Genomic DNA, 23,257 nt, shown 5'->3' with positions numbered 1-23,257 from the left:
CAACTGCTCAATGGCTGCAGCTCCCAAAGTTTACAGTTTGTGCAAATGTTTCTTTGTACTTTCCAGTCCACCATTACAAGAACTATTGACAAAAAGGCAGCAACCCAAAGTGCTAAAAGGTTGGGTGGGAGTCACTGCCTGAAAGCAATTTCAATATGTCCATCCTCAATGGGAACATTGCATTCTGTTCCAACATGTAGCCCCAATTGCTTACGAAAGTTAATGGAAACAAACACGTTTTTTCCTTGCAAAAAACATCCCCTTCTTTCCTGCCTCCTCCCACACACTGCAAACAAACACCCAACATAGGGCAGAGCACTGACTTCATAAACAAAAGCAGCATACAAACAAACAAACAAACAAACAAACAAAAAACAAAGACAAACAAAGAAGCGCCCTTCATCCACTGAACCTCCTAATGACCAATCTACCAGGCTGTTCAGCCAGACCCTTCAGACAAGTCAGCCAGATTTCCCAAGAGCTGTTTTGATATCCAGCTAACTGCAAACCCTTAGAAAGCTTCCACATCTAGAAATGGAAAGAAAAGAGAGCCCTTAGGTTGGCAGCAGCTGTGTTTTCTTCCTGCCGGTGAAGGGCTAACGTAGGGCTGGTGTGTTTTAGAAGCTGCTTCTCCCGCCGCTGCCCCTTAATCACCCCCTACCCTTTTACCTTTTCCTAGACTTCTCCTGGGCAGCAACTAAATGCAGCCTGCGCCCACAACTGGAACAATGAGAAAAGGGATTCCCACCATGCTTTGGAATATTCCAGCACTGAAAACACCGGATTCTGTACTTTTTGTACCTGAAGGTCAAAAACAGAGTTGATTAAGTCATGTGGCAGGTCATTCCATTCGTTTAGGTCTGTTTGTAGTAACCTTTCCTCCCGCCCCCAACTTAATCTCCCGGTTAATTCCAAATGGCATGAAAGTGGAGATGCATCATCTTTCAGAGGGGTGTCAGGTGAAACATCAGGCTAAGGATCCCAGATGCTACGATACAGGAAAGAGGTGATGGTGGCAAATGATATGGGTCAATCAGCATAGTGCTGGGGCTTCACTGAGCAGTGGGCCAGAGACTGCAATGGCCTCAAGTGCTGTGACCTGTTATATACGGTAAGGTAAAGGGAGACCCCTGACCATTAGGTCCAGTCGCGGACGACTCTGGGGTTGCGGCGCTCATCTCGCTTTATTGGCCGAGGGAGCCGGCGTACAGCTTCCGGGTCATGTGGCCAGCATGACTAAGCCGCTTCTAGCCGTTTACCTTCCCGCTGGAGCGGTACCTGTTTATCTACTTGCACTTTAACGTGCTTTCGAACTGCTAGGTTGGCAGAAGCAGGGACCGAGCAATGGGAGCTCACCCCGTCGCGGGGATTCGAACAGCTGACCTTCTGATCGACAAGCCCTAGGCTCTGTGGTTTAACCCACAGTGCCACCCGCGCCCCTTGTTATATACTGTAGTATCCCACAATTAAGTAGATAATTTGTTACAGCTTGTTTCTGTACAGTGATAACTGTTAGACACTTTTAGATGAATAAGCCTTGAACAAACAGGTTAAACTGTTTTATTTCAGGAGGCCCTGGCACAATACATACTGTTCTTATTTATATGTTACTCTTCAATGCATAAAATTTTGAGCATTGTAGCTTTTAATTTCTCTAAGCTGCTTTGTGGTGAAAAGTTGGGTATAACTTTTTTTCTTGTTTTAAAAAAGCTCAGATAAATGGTTTCATATTGCCATGCGGTTCAGATCATCGCTTTTGTCTCATCATCGCTTTTTTTGGGGGGAGGGGGAGTTGCCTATATAGTGAAAAATCAAAAATAAATGGAGAGAAGAATGGCAGAGTTCATTAGACATTGTCACACAGGTAAGTATCTTAGCCTATTGAAATATTAAAATAATATTAGCAGATGCCACAAATGAGGGGTGTTTAAAGGGGAAGAATAAGAAAGAGTATCTACTAGTCAGATCACTGAGGATAAGCTGTAAGGATAGATATTGTCCTCAACTCCTTCATTCCACAAACTTATCAACAGCACCCAGCACTCTAAGAACTTGTGCTCATGTTGGTTTCTGGCTTATGTGATTTGAATGCATGTTAACGCCATCTTTTAACTGATGAATTGCTTCAGAATTCCAGTATTTAGCAATGCATATTCTAGCTGTTGCTAGGAGAGCTGTAATTGCTTCTAAATCTGGTGATCTCACCACAGGCTTCAGATAACAGAAGAGCCCTTTTTAAGGCTGCATGGCAAGTTGTACTCAGTGCTGTCGTGTATTATCTCAAATACACCCTTCTATATCCTTTTAAACTTTTTGCACTGCCAGAAGATATGCTGGGCATACCTTTTAAGGAAACCAACAAGAAATACGCCATGCTATTTCAGCAGTCATAAGGTACCTAATGCCACAAGCGTTACAGAGGGGAGTCCCATCTTCAGCATCTCTCCATAGTGGTGTTTTCTTGGTCTTGCAAGAAGCACAGCACTTATCCCCTTAAAAACAAAGGGCAACTGGGTCAAATAGCAGTTTATAAGCCACAACCCTGGATGGTACTTAATGGATTAATACATATCTCATTATAAACAATACTTAATGTTTATTGGATGCTCAAAGCACCTCCCTCATGCGTTATTAATTTCAAACAGCCTGGCATACCTTCTTTGGAATATTTCTTAACTGCACTTCATCAAACGATTCCAGAGCAGCATATCAAAGTGTGAAAAAAAGTTACGCTGATCAGCTGAGTTGTGATCAGACTGACAGGTCAGAATTGGCTCAGATGATACAGCAGCCAAGCTTCACTTGCCTTTCCCACAGTAAGCCCTTAAAGTGTTTAGGAAAGTTGCACATGGGTACACTTAGTTCATCACAACCCACCGTTAAGGCATAATGAGTATTTAGGGAAGTAACCCCCCTTTCACGCTTGTGGGTTTATTACAGCAACCACGAATGGCGTGAAGCAACTCTGGGATGGATGTTTTCTTTAAAAAATTAATTAAAACATTGAGATAGGGGAGGCACCGTTACTTCCTCCAGGGGTGTCGCTAGGGGGGTACGGTGGGGGCGGTACGCCCCGAGCGGCAGGCGCAACAAGCGGCGGGTGGGGGTGACAAGCGGCGGGTGGGGGTGACAAGCGGCGGCCCCTCCCGCCACTCCCCACGCAACGCCGGTCACCCTGGGAGCAGCAGCGCTGCACGGACGGGGTGCTCCCTCGGCCATGCGCTGTTGCTCCCGGGGCGATGGAGCAAGCGGCGACGCATGGGGGTGACAAGCGGCAGCCCCTCCCGCCATTCCCAAGCGCTGCCGCTCCCTCCGTCACCCCAGGAGCAACAGCGCACGGCCGAGGGAGCACCCCGTCCGTGCAGCGCTGCTGCTCCCAGGGTGACCGGCAGCGTGGGGAGTGGCAGGAGGGGCCGGCACTTGTCACCCCCACTCGCTGCCGCTCGCTCAGTCGCCCTGGGAGCAGCAGCGTCAGACCGCCACTTCCACAACCTCCTTTTGAGCCGCAGAGCTTAAAAGCGGGCTCTTCGGCTTAAAAGGGGGCTGCAGAAGCGGCGGCGGCACTCCCGGAAACGCCCCAGGGGCGGGGTGACGTCACGACGCCCCACCCCCGGGGAGTTTCCTTTGCCGCCCCGGGTGCCGCGGAGCCTAGCTCTGCCACTGACTTCCTCTCTTTCTCCCCCCCCCTCCCTTGTTTTTGTTTCTTGTGTTAAAAAAATTAACTAGCCTTACCAAAAGGTGAAACAACAACTGTGCATTGGTTTGCTACAGAAAAACCACATGCTTCTCCTGGAGAAAAATTTATCACAACAAGCTTTTTGTTGTTGTTGTTGACCTTAGTAACCCAAGTATTGCCAGCTGATACTACAAGTACTTATTGCCTAAATTATTGACATACTGTGGGTAGAGGGACATCCTTCTTCCTCCTTGGAACTGCCAGCTCTGCATTCTTCTCTTGCTAAAGGGGTTCGGCTTCTTTTCCCAAGTTTTCCACTGAACACAGATTAGATGTATAGTATTTTAGATCTGCTTCAGAAATCTAATTTCTAAACTCATTGACTTACTTTTGCACTCTGCAGTGATTCCTGAGACTCAAGACAACCAACAACCTTTTTTCTCATCTCACGTGTCTTCAGTCATTACAAAACAGGCCACCCTATTCCCATTTTGATGACTGGGGAAGAAGGAGGAGGAGGAGGAGAGTTTGGATTTGATATCCCGCTTTATCACTACCAAAAGGAGTCTCAAAGCGGCTAACACTCCCCTTTCCCTTCCTCCCCCACAACAAACACTCTGTGAGGTGAGTGGGGCTGAGAGACTTCAGAGAAGTGTGACTAGCCCAAGGTCACCCAGCAGCTGCATGTGGAGGAGTGGAGACGCGAACCCGGTTCACCAGATTACGAGGCTAACTCTCTTAACCACTACACCATGCTGGGGAACTGAGACTGAGAGGTGAGTCGTGCATTCAAGGACACCTAAACATCATTCTAAATAATCTATTGCTGAGTGAGGAATTTGAAACCTGTGACATCTCCTAAAATCATCATTTGCCACTTAATCCACTTCCATTACAGACAGAAGCAAAATAAGCGAGGTTTACTAGAATTATACCATACAAAACATGTTGTTGTTGTTGTTCAGTCGTTCAGTCGTGTCCGACTCTTCGTGACCCCATGGACCAGAGCACGCCAGGCACGCCTATCATTCACTGCCTCCCGCAGTTTGGCCAAACTCATGTTAGTAGCTTCGAGAATACTGTCCAACCATCTCATCCTTTGTCGTCCCCTTCTCCTTGTGCCCTCCATCTTTCCCAACATCAGGGTCTTTTCCAGGGAGTCTTCTCTTCTCATGAGGTGGCCAAAGTACTGGAGCCTCAACTTCAGGATCTGTCCTTCTAGTGAGCACTCAGGGCCGATTTCCTTGAGAATGGATAGGTTTGATCTTCTTGCAGTCCATGGGACTCTCAAGAGTCTCCTCCAGCACCATAATTCAAAAGCATCAATTCTTCGGCGATCAGCCTTCTTGATGGTCCAGCTCTCACTTCCATACATTACTACTGGGAAAACCATAGCTTTAACTATACGGACCTTTGTTGGCAAGGTGATGTCTTTGCTTTTTAAGATGCTGTCTAGGTTTGTCATTGCTTTTCTCCCAAGAAGCAGGCGTCTTCTAATTTCGTGACTGCTGTCACCATCTGCAGTGATCATGGAACCCAAGAAAGTGAAATCTCTCACTGCCTCCATTTCTTCCCCTTCTATTTGCCAGGAGGTGATGGGACCAGTGGCCATGATCTTAGTTTTTTTGATGTTGAGCTTCAGACCATATTTTGTGCTTTCCTCTTACTTTTTTTTGTGGGGGATGCTTTAGTTGATGCTTTTTTTGTGTGTGTTTGTTGTGGGGGAGGAAGGGAAAGGGGAGTGTTAGCCGCTTTGAGACTCCTTTTGGTAGTGATAAAGCGGGATATCAAATCCAAACATACTGTACTTAAAAAGTTCCAGTTACAGGTGGGTAGCCGTGTTGGTCTGCCATAGTCGAAACAAAATAGAAAATTCCTTCCTGTAGCACCTTAGAGACCAACTGAGTTTGTTCTTGGTATGAGCTTTCGTGTGCATGCACACTTCTTCAGATACTGTATTTTCTATTTTGTTTGTACTTAAAAAGAAAACATTAACGAACGTGAAAGCCTGTGGAGTAGTAAAATCACACCCAGGTATTTAAAGCCTGTTGTACAGATAGGCAGCTTCCAGAGTTATATGTAACTCATCCCAGAAATGGAGCTACAATTATATTTACCTTCCCTGACTGAAAATATTTCAGAGTTAAGGCCCCTCTGCCCCATACATTTAAAGCAATATTACCCCACTTTAAATAATCATGGCATATGTATAGTGTATATTACATTTGCACCTCACCTTTCCTCCAAGAAGCTCAAGGTGGTGTACGTACATGCATCCCCCCCCTTCTCATTTTATCTTCACAACAACCCTATGAAGTAATCCAGGTCCTAGCCCAAGACTCAAACCATGACACCACACTGCCTCTTTTCTCCAAAAAAAATTCCAGAAAATTGTAAAGCATGCTGAGAGTTATTAGAGTACCCCTATTCATAGAAGCATATATTGTGGACTTGGAAGGAACCCCAAGGGTCATCTAGACCAATGCCCTGCAATGAAGTAATATCAACTAAAGCATGCATGACAGATGGCCATCCAACCACTGCTCAAAAATCTCCAAGGAAGGAGAGTCCACCACTTTCCGAGGGATCCCACTCCACTGTCAAACAGCTCTTACCATCAGAAAGTTATTCCTGATGTTCATTGAATCCATTAGTTCAGTTCCTAACCTCCAAAGCAAAAAACAAGCTTACTCCATATTTCATGTGACAGACACCCCTTCAGCTGTTTGAAGATGGCTCCCTCAACTGCTCCTCTTAAGGCTTGGTTTCCATACCCTTGATCATCTTGGTCACCCTCATCTGCACATGTTCCAGCCCAGGAGTCAGCAACCTTTTCCAGCCATGGGCCGGTCTACAGTCCCTCAGACCATGTGATGGACCGGACCATATTTTTTTTGGGGGGGGGAGAGGGCAATGAACAAATTCCTATGCCCCACAAATAACCCAGAGATGCATTTTAAATAAAAGGACACATTCTACTCATGTAAAAACACATTGATTCCTGGACCACCCGTGGGCCAGATTGAGAAGGCGATTGGGCCGCATCCGGCACACGGGCCTTAGGTTGCCTACCCCTGTTCCAGCATGTCAATATCCTTAAACTTAGGTGCCCAGAACTTGACACAATATTCCAGGTGTGGTCTGAGCAAGGCAGAATAGAGTGGTACTATTACTTCCTTTGATTGGGAAACTAGACTTCCCTTGATGCAGAACAGCCTGAGCTTTTTTTGCTGCTGCATCACACTGTTGACTCATGTTCAGTTTGTGGTCTACAAAGACCCCTGGAGCCTTTTCACATGTACTATTAGCAAGCCAGGTGTCCCTCAGCTTACATTTGTGCAGCTGGTTCTTCCTGCCTAAGTGTAGAACCTGACATTTGTCCCTGTTGAATTTCATTTTGTTAGTTTGGGCCCAGTTCTCCAATCTGTTAAGATCACATTGAATCCTGATTCTGCATTCTGTGGCATTAGCTACCCTTCCCATAGAATCACAGAACCATAGTGTTAGAAGGGACCCCAAGGGTAATTCAGTCCTACCCCCTATAACGGACACATCTCAACTAAAGCATCCATTACAGATAGCCACCCAACCTCTGTTTAAACCTCCGATGAAGGAGTCTAGTCCACTGTCAAACAGCTCTTAGTGTCGGAAAGTTCTTCCTGATGTTGATTTGGCATCTCCTTTCTTGTCACTTGTATCCATTTGTAAAGGTCCTACCCTACAGAGCAGGAGAAAACAAGCTTGCTTGATCTTCCATGTGACAGTCCTTAAGGTAGTTGAAGATGGCTATCAGATCTCTTCTCAGTGCCTTGATCATCTTTATTGCCCTCCTCTGCACACATTTCAGCTTTTCAATATCCTTCTTAAATTGAGGTACCCAGAACTGGACACATAGGTACTCCAGGTGTGGTCTGACCAAGGCAGAATAGAATGGCACTATTACTTCCCTTGATCTAGACACTATACTTCCTTTGATGCAGCCTAGAATGGCATTATCAGTTTTTGCTGCTGCATCACACTGTTGACTCATGCTAAGCTTTCAATCCACTAAGACCCCTAGATCCCTTTCACACCTGGTAAGCCAGGTGTCCCCCATCTTATATTTGTGCAGCTGATTCTTCCTTCCTAAGTGTAGAACCTTACATTTGTTCCAATTGAAATTCATATTGTTAGTTTTGGCCCAGTTCTCCAATCTGTTAATGTCATTTTGAATCCCCAATCTGTCTTCTGTGGTATTAACTACCCATCCCAGTTTGGTGTCATCTGCAAATTGGATGAGCATCCCTTCAATTCCTTCATCCAAGTTGTTTATAAAGATGTTGAACAACAATGTGTCCAGGACAGAACCCTGTGGCACCCCACTTGTCCCTTTTTCTAGGATGAGGCACAATTAATGAGTAGCTTACTCTTTCGGCCCAGTCAGTCAACCAGCTACAAATCCTCCTAATAGTAACCTCATTCATCCCACATTTTGCCAGCTTCTCTGCAAGAGTATCATGGGGGACTTTGTGAAAAGCCTTATTGAAATCAAGATACACTACATCCACAACATTCTATAAGAAACGAGACGTGTCTGGCATGATTTGTTTTTGAGAAACCCATCCTGGGTTTTAGTAATCACAGCATCGTTTTCTAAGTGCTCACAGACTAACTGCTGAATTATTTTTCTAGGACCTTTCCTGGTATTGATGTCAAGCACACCAGTCGGTTGTTACCTGGGTCTTCTTTTCTCCCCCTTTTGAAGGTGGGGACAACATTTGCCCACCTCCAGTCTGCAGGGACTTCACCTGTTCTCCAAGAATTCTCAAAGATTATAGACAGAGGCTCGAGATTACATCTGCAAGCTCCTTCAGTACCCTTGGGTACATCTCATCAGTCCCTGGAGATCTGAATTCATTTAAAGTAGCTAGGGGTTCACTTACCACCTCTTTTCCTATATTGGGCCGCAGCTCACTCCTTGCATTGTTCTGTTATCACCAGATATTCCACTCTCAGAGCTACAGTTCCCTGGGCAGAGGGATTGATTATTAAAACACTCTGGAAATTGTAGTTATGTGAGGAGAAGGGGGAGGGGTCCTCCCAACAACTCTCAGCACCCTTAACAAATTACAGTTCCCAAGATTCCTTGTGGGGAAGCCATGGCTGTTTAAAGTGATATAATAGTGTGTTAAATGCACATGTCAAAATTACAACACAGGTGTGGTTGAAAATACAGCAGCATTAATCACTCCCATCCAGCATGTTGAATAGAATTTGTTTTATCCAGTGTTCTAAGAAAGAGGCAATATATTTTCAGTCAGGAAGACTTAAGTTGTTAGTTGAAATTGTCTCCTCTGAACTTTTATTCTCAGGATGTTAAGGGGCAAAACACCTCTTACTTCCATGCTATGCTTTCAGTCCAATTTGGCCAATCCCCAACATGCTGTTTTGTTGTTAAAAAAACAACTTCTAAATAAAAGTACACCATGCAAGCACTAATAACAAGATAAGTCAACATATCCTGTGCCAAGAAGATTCACCTCAGTTGTTAACTGAGTGGCAAATCTGCCCTTGCCTTTCAGAAATCTAACCAATAAATACAAAAGTGCTGTTGTACTAGGTGCTTTTTAATTTAACAAAAATCCATTTTCAACTCCAGTGTTATTCATACTGAGAGAAGACTGGAGCTCATTTGATTTCATTAGATCTCTTATTGAGTATGAATGCGGCTGGAGGTCACTCATTAACTTCAAACATATTAGGTAAAGGGATCCCTGACCATTAGGTCCATTCGTGTCCGACTCTGGGGTTGCGGCGCTCATCGCTTTACTGGCCGAGGGAGCCGGCGTACAGCTTCCGGATCATGTGGCCAGCATGACTAAGCTGCTTCTGGTGAACCGCCGTTTACCTTCCCACCAGAGCGGTACCTATTTATCTACTTGCACGTGCTTTCGAACTGCTAGGTGGGCAGAAGCTGGGATCGAACAACAGGAGCTCACCCTGTCTGGGGATTCGAACCACCGACCTTCTGAACCTCAAGCCCTAAGCTCAGTGGTTTAACCCACAGCACCACCCCTATTTAGGTCTGCCTGTATTTAGGTCTGGCTATCCTGCAAATACTCCCCCATCAGGGGAAGCATTAGGCCTGTAGACTTGCTCCGGAGGAAGCCCCATTGAATGGCCTGGGAACTGCGATAGAAGCAGACTACAGGAAGTACATCAATGCCCTCTTGGGGATCTAAGGGGCCGTTAAAGACGAGGCGTGAAAAGCAAAGCATCTCATGAAACATCTCATGCCGGCTTTGCTTTTGCAGCCAAGCAGAAGAGAAACTCAACCTGCTCTTTCCCAAGCTGGCGGCTGTACCTGCTGTATCGCGGGCGAATGAGGAGCCGACAACCCCCGGAGCTCTTTCGGCAGAAGCTCAGCTGCATCCGAAACGTGACCCCCTGGAAGTCGGGGTCCCTGGCCTCACAGCTCCGCTGGGGTCTGGGCTGCTTGCGGGAGACTCGCCTCCCGGCCCGCGGCGACTCGCTCGCAGGGAAGGCGTCTGTCCCGCGCTGCGCCTCCGCGCCGAGTGCGCGCAGGCGCCGGGCGGGGAGCCCTTTGGCGAGGGCGCCGGGGATTGTCTCCCGGGCAGCCGCGCCGGCCTCTGCGCGCTCACCCCGATCCGTGGGCTTCGCGCCGAGGCTGGCGCAGTGCAGGCTGATGAGGCTCAGGGCATCCAAGGGCTCGAGAGCGGCGCCTGGAGACGCCCTGGCGCTGCGCCTCGGTCGCGCGTCCCGGCCCGCCGGTCTGTCTGGCTTTCTGCCAATGGGCTCCGGCGGGGAGAGAAGCTGGGCGGTCTCCTGCAGGAAGCTGAGCGCGCTGGGGTCCGAGAGCTGGAGGCAGCAGGCCATGGCGCCGAGGGGCTCGCACCTGCGGAGGAGGGAGAAGCAGAGGGCAGCGCGTCAGCCGGGAAGAGCCGCCCGGCATCCGAGCGAGCCGCTTGGCGATCGCGTCCCCACCTCCCCGAACTCTTTGAAAGGCAAGATCGTGAGCACGTTTCGCCATCCACGCGGGTAGTGTTCCCACGGGACGGTTCTAGGGTGGGTTGCAGCCACGAGGGAACGAAGCCAGGAAAAAAGCCTCCCTCCTCTCTGTCCTCAACCCCCCAGGACCGGACGGAAGGGCTAGTGGCCAAAACCAAGCGCAGCTTTTTCGAGAGCTTCAGCAATAATTAACCGATTAACTCGCAGTTACAGGTGGGTAGCCGTGTTGGCCTGCCATAGTCGAAACAAAATAGAAAATTCTTTCCAGTAGCACCTTAGAGACCAACTGAGTTTGTTCTTGGTATGAGCTTTCGTGTGCATGCACACGAAAAGCTCATACCAAGAACAAACTCAGTTGGTCTCTAAGGTGCTACTGGAAAGAATTTTCTATTTTGTTTCGATTAACTCGCAGTGTCCTTCTCGCACAGTTAGCACCCGGGGCTCTAACGGTTCCCATTGATAGCTAGTAGATGGAACCCGAGGGCTGCTGCGGCAAGCAGAAAAGCCAAAAGCAGCCTGGGGGCGCCCGATGTCAGCGCGGCATCATTCGGGACCGGGTGCGAGACCGAATTGTTCCCTGCGAACTGTCAGATGCTTCTAGTTCCTCTTGGCCAGATCCCCACACACCACCTGCCTTTGTGCGCCCTGGGCTTGTAGAAGCAGGGACTTTAAACTAACTACCAAACAGTTGCTTTTAAGTTCAGGAATTCCTTGTAATGAGCACCTTCCTGAAACAAAGGAGCTTCCACCAGTTATCCCGACTCGGAGGCGGGCGGGAGTGGCATAAGGAGATCGATCCCGCGGAGAGATTTTCTTACTCCTGAGTTACAGAAATGAAGGTCTTAAAAAAGCCGGGCTCGGAAATGCCCGCTTCCAAGAACAGCTGAAGGGGCGGGAGGAGAAGCAACTCTGGAAAGGGCTGCCGCGCCGATGAGAAGAGCCAGCGACTCTGCGTCCAGACACTCGGATCTCATCATGGATAGGGGGTGGTGCACTAGATTTACGTATAAGCCAAACAAGCTATAGTTTAGGGCCCCACTCTCTTGGGGGGCCCCAAAAAAAATTAAAGGGAAAAAACCGATGTACATTTCTAAAATATAAGATAAAAAACAAAATAAAACTTATTACAGCGACAGTGTTTTGTGTTGTGTAGGCTTCTATTTGTTATGTGCAAATGGACCTATTAGATCCATAAATTACCTGTAGCATATATTCAACACAAAAAACAGCGACAATTTGTTGTTGACAAAGGACAGCTGGACATATAAAGGGCCCCATTACCTTCAGTAGTTTAGGGCAGTGTTTTTCAACCTTTTTTGGGCAAAGGCACACTTGTTTCATGAAAAAAATCACGAGGCACACCACCATTAGAAAATGTTAAAAAATTTAACTCTGTGCCTATATTGACTATATATAAAGTAATTCTCTTGAATAGGAATCAAATAAACACAAATCTTTCGAATTTTTCAATTTTTCCCACGGAACACCAGGCAACATCTCAGTGGTTGAAAAACACTGGTTTAGGGCCTCGTCAAACCCCAATCCGGCCCTGCACTAGTGGCAGGACTGGATTGACCCTTGACGTCCCTCATTCTGTCTCCCAGGATCACTTCAGCAGAAGGCAGGTGGCGGGCATGAGAGGGAAAGGGAAGAACTCGACCCTGAGGAGGATTCCTCGAGTAATTTGGGCGGCTGAGTTTGGAGCACAACCACCTGGGGAAGAAGGGGAACCAACAGTCCCGGTTTTCCCTTCAGGCGGAAGGGACTCATCCTTTCAGTGGAAGCTGTTCGCTCGCCCTCCTTTCCAAAGGGTTTTGAGGGGAGGCGAGTCCAAGCCCTGGGGGGCTGGCGCGGCCCCTGTGAAAGACGGAAGACCCAGGGGGAGGCCCACGGCGCCCTGCCCCGCCCACCTGGGGCGACCATCCGCCGCCGCTCCTCCCCAAGGTTGCGCCAAGGACCGGTGCCTCTGTCTCACCGGCCCTGCCGAGGCGGCGCCTCCGTCCCGTTTCGCCCGTCCTCTCCCCCCTGACTGACCTCCCCGGAGGCGCCCTCCTGCCGCCTCTCCCCTCAGGCGCCCCTCCCACGCCCGAGTCCTCGGCCAATGGCGGCGGCCCGCGCGGAGGCTCGCGCCGCTTGGCGGGCTCGCGATCCGGGGGCAGCGCGCGCGCCAAGGAGCTGCACGCACGCGGCGCCCTTTCCGGCGGGAAGCAGAGTCGGGGTCGGATCCGCTAGCCGATTTGACCCGCAGCGGATCAAGGAGCAGACGCCGGCGCGTGAAGGCCGGATCCAATGCTGGCTGAATTGGAAGCTGGCCCACTGAGCGCGCTGCTACTTTGGGAGTAAGCATCGGCGCGCCCAGGTGGGGACTTGCTTTCGAGGAAGCGCGCGAAGAATCGGTCTCGCAGGCCGATCCTAAGCAGTTTTTCGAGAAATTAATCTTCCCATAAAGGGGATTTATTCACTAACAGCATGGGCGTAGCCAGGATTTATTTTAGGGAGGCAAGCTTTATGTTGGGGGGTGGGGGTAGAACCGAGTTATCTGCGACAACCGGTCAGCTAATTAATAAATTTTATTTATTTACTTGATTTTTGAGGGTGCAGCTGCCCCCCTGCACCCCATGACTACGCCCATGCAAGCCATTCGCATAGATCCGCCCGCACAGCCCGATCTTATGGACATTGACTCGAAAGTAAACCCTACGGAGTTTAGCGGGGCTTGCTCCGAAATTAGCGCTCGCAGGCTGCAGCTCTCGCTTGGTCTCAATGGGCTCCTAAAGTTAAATTGGATTCTCCGGCCTGCCGTCAGGGACAGGTGCCCCGGGGCTGATCTAGAAGGAGGGGACGCTTCGGATCCTTCCTCATTTAGGGGCAACTGATCTGGATTCGCCCCGTTCTCACGAGCAGGTGTCAAGAGGAGCTAACCTGAATCCCCTGGGAGCGGCGGCTTCTGGCCCAGCGCCCGCCGGATTGGGCCCGCCGGGGCTGCTGCTGCTTGCCTCGGATTCCAGGCAGGGCGGGCTGAGCAGATCCTGCAGGACGGAGAAATCCGGGAGCTGCCCGTCCACGAAAAGCTCGCCCTCCATGCTCAGCGGCCCAGAAGGAGCGGGGAAGCGCGGCTCTCCCGAGCCCACCAGATATTGCTGGCGATGGGCCGGGGAGGGCGTTTAATTGGATACAGCTGAAAGCCCAGGGCGCCGGCAGCCATAAGGGGAGGAGGCGGACCATTAGGAAGACTAAAAAAAAGGGCCCGGGTCGCCGGATGGGGTGTGAAGAGAGGCTGGAGGTAGCATTAGCATCCCTGAGAAAGTGTGTCTTCTTCCGGGATCCCGTTTAGTTTTTTTAAAAAAATTATATTTATTAAGAGTTTTTCCAATTAAATCCAAATTACAATACATGATTAAATTTTTCCAAACTCCCCTTTCTCTCACCAAGGGGAGCATACCGAACAAACCCCCCTCTCACTGGGGTGATCAACAATTCTTTCCCAATTTAACCACTTACTTTGCACATATCTTTACCTTTACAGACTTCCCCGATCCCCCCCCCCCGTAAATTAACCCTAATTTACAGTTATTGCCAATTAATCCCCATATTACTTTTCCTCCTTCTCACATTTTCCTTATTTAAATTCTTTTACTAAATAATTATTCATCTTACGCATCTTATTTATCATTTTAACCTATCCTCTGCATTCACTATATTCCTGAACCTCCATTGCCTAATTCCAAATTTCATTACAACAACCCAATTAAAATTAATTTTATTTAACACTTCCCCCCCTTCCCTCCTATACTCCCTAAAATTGAATTCTTCTTCATTAACCATTATCCATTATCAATCCATATGTCTATACCATGACACAAAGTCCGGGGTCCCGTCTAGAGTGCCAAATGATCTGTCCCTCTCATGGTAGGAGGGATGCCTGTCAAGGTAGGACTTGGAGGCAGAGATGCTAAGATGCTAAGCGCCCCACTTAGCAGAAGGAGCAGCAGGGTCTCTGCCCACCAGCAACGCCAAGGGGCAAGTTTACCACATTTTGGTGTAAAGCTCATTGCCACCTGAATAGCAAACCCCAAAGGTTAAAATTACCTTAATGCCTTCTTTTACAGAGAGGCAAACTGAGGCAGCAGAGGCATTAAACTGAGGGTCCTCAGTGTTTGTGGTTGAGCAGGAAATGCTTTAAGAATGAGGTAATGTAGTGGAAGGGTGACTCCATATGGGGCTATTAGTAGCCATACCTAAACAGAGCCTCCATGTTCAACTGCAGTGTATCTACTGGGGGCATCACCCGCATATGGCTTTCCAGGGATAATATTGGAAACAATGTTGGATCTGGTTCAGCAAAACTCTTTCAAAAGCTAGAAATTTGAACCAAAGCCTTTCTGGTGCTGTTTTCTAGCCAGCAACCTTCTTTCTCTGCACAACCCCAACAATTATCTAGTCCAACCCCCTGCAATGCAGGAATCTCACCTAAAGCATCTATGATGGATGGCCATCCAACCTCCGCTTAAGTCTCCAAGGAAGTAGAGTCCACAACCCTCTGAGAGAGACAGCTCCACTGTCAAACAGCTCTTACCGTCAGAAAGTTTTTCCATATGTTTAGCTGGAATCTCCTTTCTTGTAACTTGAAGCTGTTGGTTCGAGTCCTCCCCTCCAGAGCAAGATAAAAGAAGCTGGCTTTATCTTCCATGTGATAGCCTTCTTCAAATAGCTAAAGATCTATCATATCTATCGTGTCTCCTCTTTTCTTCATAAAACTTGGTTTCCAGACCCTTGATCATCTTGATTGCCCTCTTCTGCAAATGTTCTGGTTTGTCAATGTCCTTCTTAAATTGTGGTGCCCAGAATTGGACACAGTATTCTAGGTGGGGTCCAACCAAGGCACAACAAAGCAGTGCTATTACTTTCCTTGACCAGGATGCTAGATGTCTGTTGATGCAGCCAAGAATAGCACTAGCTTTCTTTTTGGCTCTGCATCACACTGTTGATGTTCAGCTTGTGGTCTTCTAAGACCCCTAGATCCTTTTCACATGTACTATTAGCAAGCCAGGTGGCCCCCACCTTATATTTGTGCAGCTGGTTTTTCCTGCCCAATTGAAAAACCTAATGTTTGTCCTAACTGAAATTCCTTGAGCAAAGCAATTAACAAATATTAATAATATAACTACTACTGGTGATCCTCCAGATATTGTTGGACTACCAAGTCCCATGTTCAACAACTTCTGCTCAGCGCCTCCCTATCGCTGCAGTTTAGGCAAAGAGAAGCGGGAACTGCAACAGTCAATCTATTGATTACCCTGTGTAAAGAGATAAACGTCTGGGCATAGTTGCACTGCTCCAACTATATTGTGTACCATATTTAAAGTATCTGCTTCCAAATACTTAATTCTGCAGCTACAGTTGTGTGTTTCTGCCGGTCACAGTTTCTAGTTGTCAAAGGTTTAAAGACATATTTGCAATCAGGATTGCTATGCAGTAGGATGAAATAGCCAGCTTCAGGCAGCTCCAGGAAGGCAAGAAATGGTGTCTGAATGGTGCAGCAAGTTTTTAAAAGTATTGACCCTCGCCAAGAGGGCTGCACTGCTTAACTCAGCTGTATGTCCCACACTGTTCAGTTTGGCTTACTTCCAAGTAAGTGTGCACAGGACTGGAGACCTTGTTGGCTGACAGTAGCAATACAGTGGTGCCCCGCTAGACGAATGCCTCGCTAGACGAAAAACTCGTTAGACGAAGGCATTCGTCTAGCGGAAGGCTGCCCCGCAAGACAAATTTGTCTATGGGGCTGCCTCGCAAAATGAAAATTTTTCCGATTTTTTTTTTTTTGTCTAGCGAAAACCGCAGTTTACATTGCCGTAGACGAAAAAACTCGCAGAACGAATTATTCGTAATTTTATATAAACTGCACTTCTAATTAAGCACACAGCAGAAAACATTCATGTACAGATGTTCATCTCTGGATTTAATCTTCTGATCATTTCAACAGCTTAAGCTCAGCATACCCTTAATCCTGCCTCCTTTCCCATTCCATGTCCACTACTAATGGTATCATCAACTTCAGACAGGTAAGTGTATAGAAGGAACTGTTTCTGATGGTGTATCATCACTTGCACTATAATGGAATTATTTTCCTTCCTCCCCAAATGACTTGCCAATTTGCAAACTTTTACATTTTTTGAAAGCACTGGGAGACCTAGCCATTAGGGTTAAGTCGGAATAGAAGAGGGAGGGGTTATTTCAAATAATTTTAATGTGAATATATTATTGAAGAGTAGATGGATTGTTCTTGCCTGTATGGTATTCCAATCAAACACAACTCTGTATATAATAAAAGTATAATGTAAACTGAATGTCCCAATGCAATCTGTACACAAATGCAAGAACAACAGGCTGCTTTTATTTTTTTACTGATAAAAACCAGAGGAGGTGTGGGGCGAGTGCCATCCTCCTCTCAGCTTATTGGGTGCTATAAACGATGCTGGCGACTGATCTTCTCAGCAGTCGAATGGCAGGTGAGAGGCAAGAAGTCCCCGATGAAAATTAATGCACTTGCTTGTGCAGCAAGAGAAAACACAGAAACAGAGAGAAAGAACACAACCAAAGTGTTTGTGGAGGGTAACCCACTCCCCTCCTCCCTCGCTTTCCTTCCATGAAGCCAGTACTTGCTGTGCCCATCATAAAATAGTGGTGCTACTGTGCAGGATCCTTTCTTCTCCCCTTGAAACATTTCCCACTGTGCTGCCCACAGGACTTGGGAAAGTTCTTCTAGGTTGGGGGAGGTACATCTCCCGACATCCTTCTCAAGCCATGAATGCAGTTAAGCAATAGCTTAAGGGAGGTTCAGAGAGGCAGAAAGCTCTCTGGCAGATACAAATTTCTTTTCTTTGCATCAGTCTTTTGTTCATAGAACACAATTTTATTTTTAAAAGCATCATGCATGCTTTGACCGCATTGCTGTCTTGCTCTCTGACGGCTGCTTTGGAGATTGGTCCAGCCTTTGGCCCCATTGCACTCAGTGGGGTTTGGGGACATGCCCGTCCACATAAAAGTTCCGAGTGATCTTGGGGAGGGTGAACTCTGCTCCTTCCAATTCTTTGTCGAGGATAATCTGGCAGCCAAGGCGAGAGTTCTCCTGAAGCAGTGGTGCCATGTCTAACATATCCTCCTCCCTACGACAAGACAAGAAGAGTGACTTCCAACCCATAACCCCCAAGGTTGAGAAGAAGATGAAGAAGAGTTGATATGACCAGTGCTAAAATACCAAGCAAGTCCACATTATAGCTCATCTGAACACATTTTAAACAAAAAACAATAAAGTCACTAGATGAAATTCAACACTGCAGTATGGTGAACGTTCACGTAAGTGCAAGCAGTGCAACTTGCCAAAGAAACGACCCCCATTCTCCCCCTCTGATCAATATACATCCTGGTGTATATATTGTGCTCTAGGGGGCTTAGTTTGGTCAGAACCAAGTATACACTTGCAGAGGTAACACTAACTACATTCTTCTTGTAAATGAGCCACCACAGTCAGTAGAGGGCCATGAAAATTTGTGTCCCAGGCATTTTAGACTTCTACCCATGTACTGGGACGTGGGTAGCGCTGTGGGTTAAACCACAGAGCCTAAGGCTTGCTGATCAGAGGGTCGGCGGTTCAAATCCCCACAACAGGGTGAGCTCCCGTTGTTCAGTCCCAGCTCCTGCCAACCTAGCAGTTCGAAAGCACGTCAAAGTGCAAGTAGATAAATAGGTACCGCTCCGGCGGGAAGGTAAACAGCATTTCCGTACGCTGCTCTGGTTTTGCCAGAAGCGGCTTAGTCATGCTGGCTACATATATATATTGTGCTCCCTCGGCCAATAAAGCGAGATGAGCACCGCAACCCCAGAGTCGTCTGCGACTGGACCTAATGGTCAGGGGTCCCTTTACCCTTTACCTTTATCCATGTACTATCTGAAACCCAAGGGGTGCATTGTTTGCCCGATGTGAAATTTTTTGGCATTATGTTCAGCTCTCCTACCCCACTAGAGGTCTCTCTCTGTCTCTGGGGCACTGCTTCCTTTTTTGGCACCAGAAACCTGCCAGTTTCTTCAGGCTTGGACAGCAGGGACCTCCCAGCCATGCTGAGGAAGTTGTGGAACGCCATCAGCAGGGAGCTAAGAAAGGCCATTTCTGCTACAAGGAGAGTGTTGGTAGAGCATCCACACTGGGCAAAAGATTCCTGCATTGCAGGAGGTTGGACTAGATGACCCTCAGGGTCTCTTCCAACTCTACAATTCTATGGTTCTAAGGTGGTCTTTACCGTTCATCAGGCTGGGGGAGCTTGTCTACAACATCACGGCTCACATAGACGTGACAAGTGGAACAGGCTAGGGAAGCTTCACAGGCACCTGTGCAGGTAAGAGGCAAAGACAATGAGAGAGGTTTCGCTGCTAAGTCAAGAGAAGGCACTGTGCAGGCTGTGCACTATTCCAATCACCTGTCCTCTCAAAAAGTGTATCATAAAACTAGAAAAGGGCAACTAAAATGATCAAGGAGTTGTGGCACCTTTGATATGAGGAAATACCAGAGCCGTTGGGACTTCTCAGTCCCCTCCCCCATACAAGGGGAGAGATGGGAGGGAGAGTGTAATATTTATACATTTGATGTGGAAGAAGGGTTGAGTTTTACTCCTTCCATTATAATACTAGAACTTGATATTGTGACCAGGTTACTTGAAAAAGTAACCATGGCCACACAAAGTGAAACAAGTAACATTGGCTAGGTACTTTTAGGGCTATGCCCTCACAAAGCAACAGACAGGAGCAAGTCATTATACAATAGTCACATTAGCAAGCACACAGAATAATTAAGAAGCTGCTCTGTAACACCCAAGTTACTTACAATCTCAATTGAACTTGCCTAAACAGGTGGGATGAGTTGCAAGTCAATAGGAAGGGATTTTACGGGGCTGGGGCACTACCAAAAAAGCATACTTGCGCATTCTTGTGCATACCATTAGCCCAAATGATTAAATGCTACCTCCATGTGCAGAGACAGTACGTATCAGAAAAGAAAGCGTGCAGGAGAGGCTATATTTGGACTTTCCAATGGAATCTGGTAGCCACTATTGGAAAGAGGATGCTAGACTGGACTGCTACATAGCTGGACAGAGCAGGGCACTTAAGACCTACCTTCTAGCTCAATGCCATGTTTCTGAGCCAAGCGCAGCACATCATCCCCAATTCTGCCTTGCACTGGGATCCTTTGCCCAGACCGGTCTATAAACACCACGTTCACTCTGAGGCAGGATGAAAAGCATAGGCACATCTTCAATCAATGACCCTCCCATAACTGTCAGGTGCTGAAAAGCTACAAGCATGGTTGAAAGTTGCCTGTGATTCTGCATAAAGGCACAGATTACCAAGCAACATCTAACAGCTGACATAGGTTTGGAATTCCAAATATTCTCATCTCTCTATACTATATTTGCACTCATCTGTTATCATGCTGGCATTGTTATTATGACTTTTTATATAGGATCTGATTGTTACTATTATGTTTGGTGTATTATTATTATTATTATTATTATTATTGGTGTTGGAAGCTGCCCAGAGTGGCTGGGGCAATCCAGCCGGATAGGTGGGGTATAAATAAAATAAAAATAAAAATACAAGGGTGCATGCATGCCCAACATAACAACAACAACAACAACAACAACAACAACAACAACAACAACAACAATAACAACTTCTGGGTCTGTGGAGGCCCATGCACATAAGCTATTTCTGGTGCTCCACCGACCCAGAATTGCGCCGGAAATGACGCTTGCGCATGCACACAAGCTATTTCCGGAGTTCCGTCAACCCAAAAGTGCACTGGAAATAGCGTGTGGGCGCACGCTCCCCCCCTCCAGCCCGCCAGGCGATCGGCGCTGGTGGAACCGGCCCGAGGCCAGGTAAGTTTGGCGACCCCTGGTCAATCAGAAGGTTGGTGGTTCAAATCCCTGTGACGGGGTGAGCTCCTGTTGCTCGGTCCCTGCTCCTGCCAATCTAGCAGTTTGAAAGCACGTCAAAGTGCAAGTAGATAAATAGGTACCACTCCGGCGGGAAGGTAAACGGCCTTTCCGTGCGCTGCTCTGGTTCGCCAGAAGTGGCTTAGTCATGCTGGCCATGTACGCCGGCTCCCTCGGCTAGTAAAGCGAGATGAGCACCACAACCCCAGAGTCGTCCGCGACTGGACCTAATGGTCAGGGGTCCCTTTACCTTTACATTTTGTGGTACTCACACTTCTGCAGCAGAGTTCTCATCTTCTGCTTGAAAGGTCACTGGGGGAAAAACACACACAGCATTTTACTTATTTATATGCCTTTTACTATTCAATCTCAAGGCAGGGTACATATAGCTTAAAGCAACAAGGCACGTCATGCATAACGCTAAGCACTGGCTAGAGCAACCTGGCGCCCTTCATAGGTTTCTTATTTGCCCCCCTAACTTCTGGAGGACACCAGGTTGGGGAAAGGCAGCATAGCAGGAGGGAGTGATCCTCTGAATTCCTCCAGTTCGGAGTAAGTTTGTTTGGGTCGCCAAATCGAACTTCTTACGAAGAACAATCTGAGCTGTTGGAGCCACAACAGGGGGAGAGGGATCCTGCTGGAACAAAAACGCCGCCGATGAATCCCGAGGCGCCCCTCGCTTCGTGACCAAGTTGTTGTTGTTTGAACATTTATTGACACACCGCCTTTCCCCCTGACAGGGACTCACGGCAGCTTACAGGGAAGGGGGAGGGGAGGGGAGGGAAGAAAGAGCAACCAGCCCCCCCCCACCCCGGTAGTCTTTTCCTGACCCCTGGGGAGAAAGGAGCCCCGCTCTCTCCTCGCCCACCTGCAGTGCGGAAGCCCCGGGGAAGGAGCCGGCCAGCCGCCGCCGCCAGGACCCGACGGCGCCCCGCGCACCGGGAGACGCCAGCGCCGCCCTTTGCGGCCAAGGAGGCCGCCATGATAGGCGCCACGTGACCACCGGGGTCAGAGGGCGGCGGCTGTTTCCTTGGAAACGGAAGGGAAGGGGGGAGCCTCGTCCCTCACTCCTGGAAAGCGGCGTTATCTTATTTTTCCACCGCCCCTTTTAAAGGTAGTCTCCCTTTTCGTATTCCGGCAGGAAACATTTGTGGGCGGAGGCTAGAAAGTGTTGGCTGAGAAGCGTTTCGCAATACCAAATGCAAGATAAATCATGTCAACAAATCAACTTGCTCAATTGATGGAATGTCGCCTGGTGGCTTATCTGGCCTTGGGCAGAATCTGCAGGAGCATTAGTACCGTAGTTTCTATGTGGTTATGTAGTTTTAGTGTGTTTTATTTATTTTTTATAACTACTTCGCTATTGTTTGTAATTATGTAGATCTTTTCATATTGTCAGCTGCCTTGAACATTGTTTTAACTGTGGAAAGGCGGCATACAAATAAAATGATCATGACGTACTTCAAAGGAAAGTGTCTTTCAATGGCCTCCTTTCTGATTATGACATCTTTCTTTCCATGATGTATGACGCCTGGAGACAAAGAGAAAACATTTCCGCCCGGCCCTATCATGATACTAAAAGGCTGAAATAAGTTACTTGCCAAGAGCAGAACCACATAAGAAGCAAGAGACTGAAGAGATCAGAAACTTTTAATTTAAAGAGCTGCAAATCAAACGCAGACGATTTGTTTGTATTTTTAATAATTTTTATTAAATATTTGTGAGTGGTTCCACAGGACTTCTTCATTCTTAGAAGTAGCTTGGAGAAAGCGGAACTGGATTTTGATCAAAGCAGTTGTGCTGGCGGAGAAGACTTAACCCTTCCTTACCATCATTTCCCCAAAATTATATCCCTGGAGCTGTTTGTCCATAAGAATCCTCCAAACATTGCTGCTTTTAATAATTAGTCCACCCACTCCACCTTCCCAAGCTGCTTTTAACAAATCAGAAGACCCAATCAGATCTGCTTTATTGCAATTCATTTGGGCACAAAGCTACTTGAGAACTTTCGGTGCTTCTGTTTTAGCATCTTAGAAATGCAGGATATCCCTTAACTTTGCAGATGCTGAAAGGACTAAAATAACCATTTTGTTAATTCCTCGTGTACAAGGGAAGAACAAGATATTTCAGTGAATGACAGTGTCGGCTGGGATACACCCAGAGCAGTCGGGCATATTTAAACATAGGAGGATTAAGTCCAAAAGGTCCTGTGCTTGAATTCACTTAAATTCAATACCAAAATAAAACAGATGAGCATGGCAGCCCATAGAGGAAACAAACAGAAAGTGATCTATGAGGCAAGAAGGCCTACTGCTTAGCCATGGTAGCACCCGTTTCTCTGGAAAATGGCAGATCTTAATATTTTAACCAAAAGCCAATGGTAGCCCTATTTCATCTTGTCTCATGTCAGCTTCTGGGTGTACCCGTTTTTCCTTTTGGGACATCACTATGGTATAAGCCTTCTCACTTTCTTCTGGTGCATATTGGATTTATACACTAGTTAGCACCAAAGGTGTAAATAAGCCCTTCATCAACGTTGCAACAAATGTTTATCTCATATTTGAATATTTTGACAGGTATTATG

The 23,257-nt window shown here is 47.4% G+C and overlaps 2 protein-coding genes across 5 annotated transcripts; both read right to left on the bottom strand.

Moving 5' to 3' along the window:
* Positions 1–83: 83 nt before the first annotated feature.
* On the bottom strand, positions 84–13,770 carry ZGLP1 (zinc finger GATA like protein 1). 4 transcript variants are annotated; one of them, XM_033173763.1, is made up of 6 exons: positions 13,607–13,770; positions 10,020–10,571; positions 3,899–3,993; positions 2,399–2,492; positions 670–801; positions 84–528 (listed from the first exon to the last, which is right to left on the bottom strand). In XM_033173763.1, the coding sequence occupies exons 1-6, from the start codon at positions 13,765–13,767 to the stop codon at positions 498–500; spliced, it is 1,065 nt and encodes a 354-aa protein (XP_033029654.1). In that variant the 5' UTR covers positions 13,768–13,770; the 3' UTR covers positions 84–497. The 4 variants fall into 4 exon arrangements, with proteins under 4 accessions (XP_033029654.1, XP_033029656.1, XP_033029657.1 ...); XM_033173765.1 differs by lacking the exon at positions 13,607–13,770 and adding an exon at positions 12,660–12,690; XM_033173764.1 differs by lacking the exon at positions 84–528 and having other exon boundaries at positions 745–801; positions 2,344–2,492.
* Positions 13,771–17,080: 3,310 nt separating this feature from the next.
* On the bottom strand, positions 17,081–21,671 carry FDX2 (ferredoxin 2). The gene is made up of 5 exons (XM_033173682.1): positions 21,542–21,671; positions 20,946–20,985; positions 19,853–19,959; positions 18,982–19,069; positions 17,081–17,850 (listed from the first exon to the last, which is right to left on the bottom strand). The coding sequence occupies exons 1-5, from the start codon at positions 21,654–21,656 to the stop codon at positions 17,694–17,696; spliced, it is 507 nt and encodes a 168-aa protein (XP_033029573.1). The 5' UTR covers positions 21,657–21,671; the 3' UTR covers positions 17,081–17,693.
* Between the last annotated feature and the right edge of the window lie 1,586 nt (positions 21,672–23,257).

The sequence above is a fragment of the Lacerta agilis genome, chromosome 16 (assembly GCF_009819535.1).
Source record: "Lacerta agilis isolate rLacAgi1 chromosome 16, rLacAgi1.pri, whole genome shotgun sequence".
Classification (NCBI taxonomy): domain Eukaryota; kingdom Metazoa; phylum Chordata; class Lepidosauria; order Squamata; family Lacertidae; genus Lacerta; species Lacerta agilis.
This window is presented reverse-complemented; position numbering and strand designations above follow the sequence as displayed.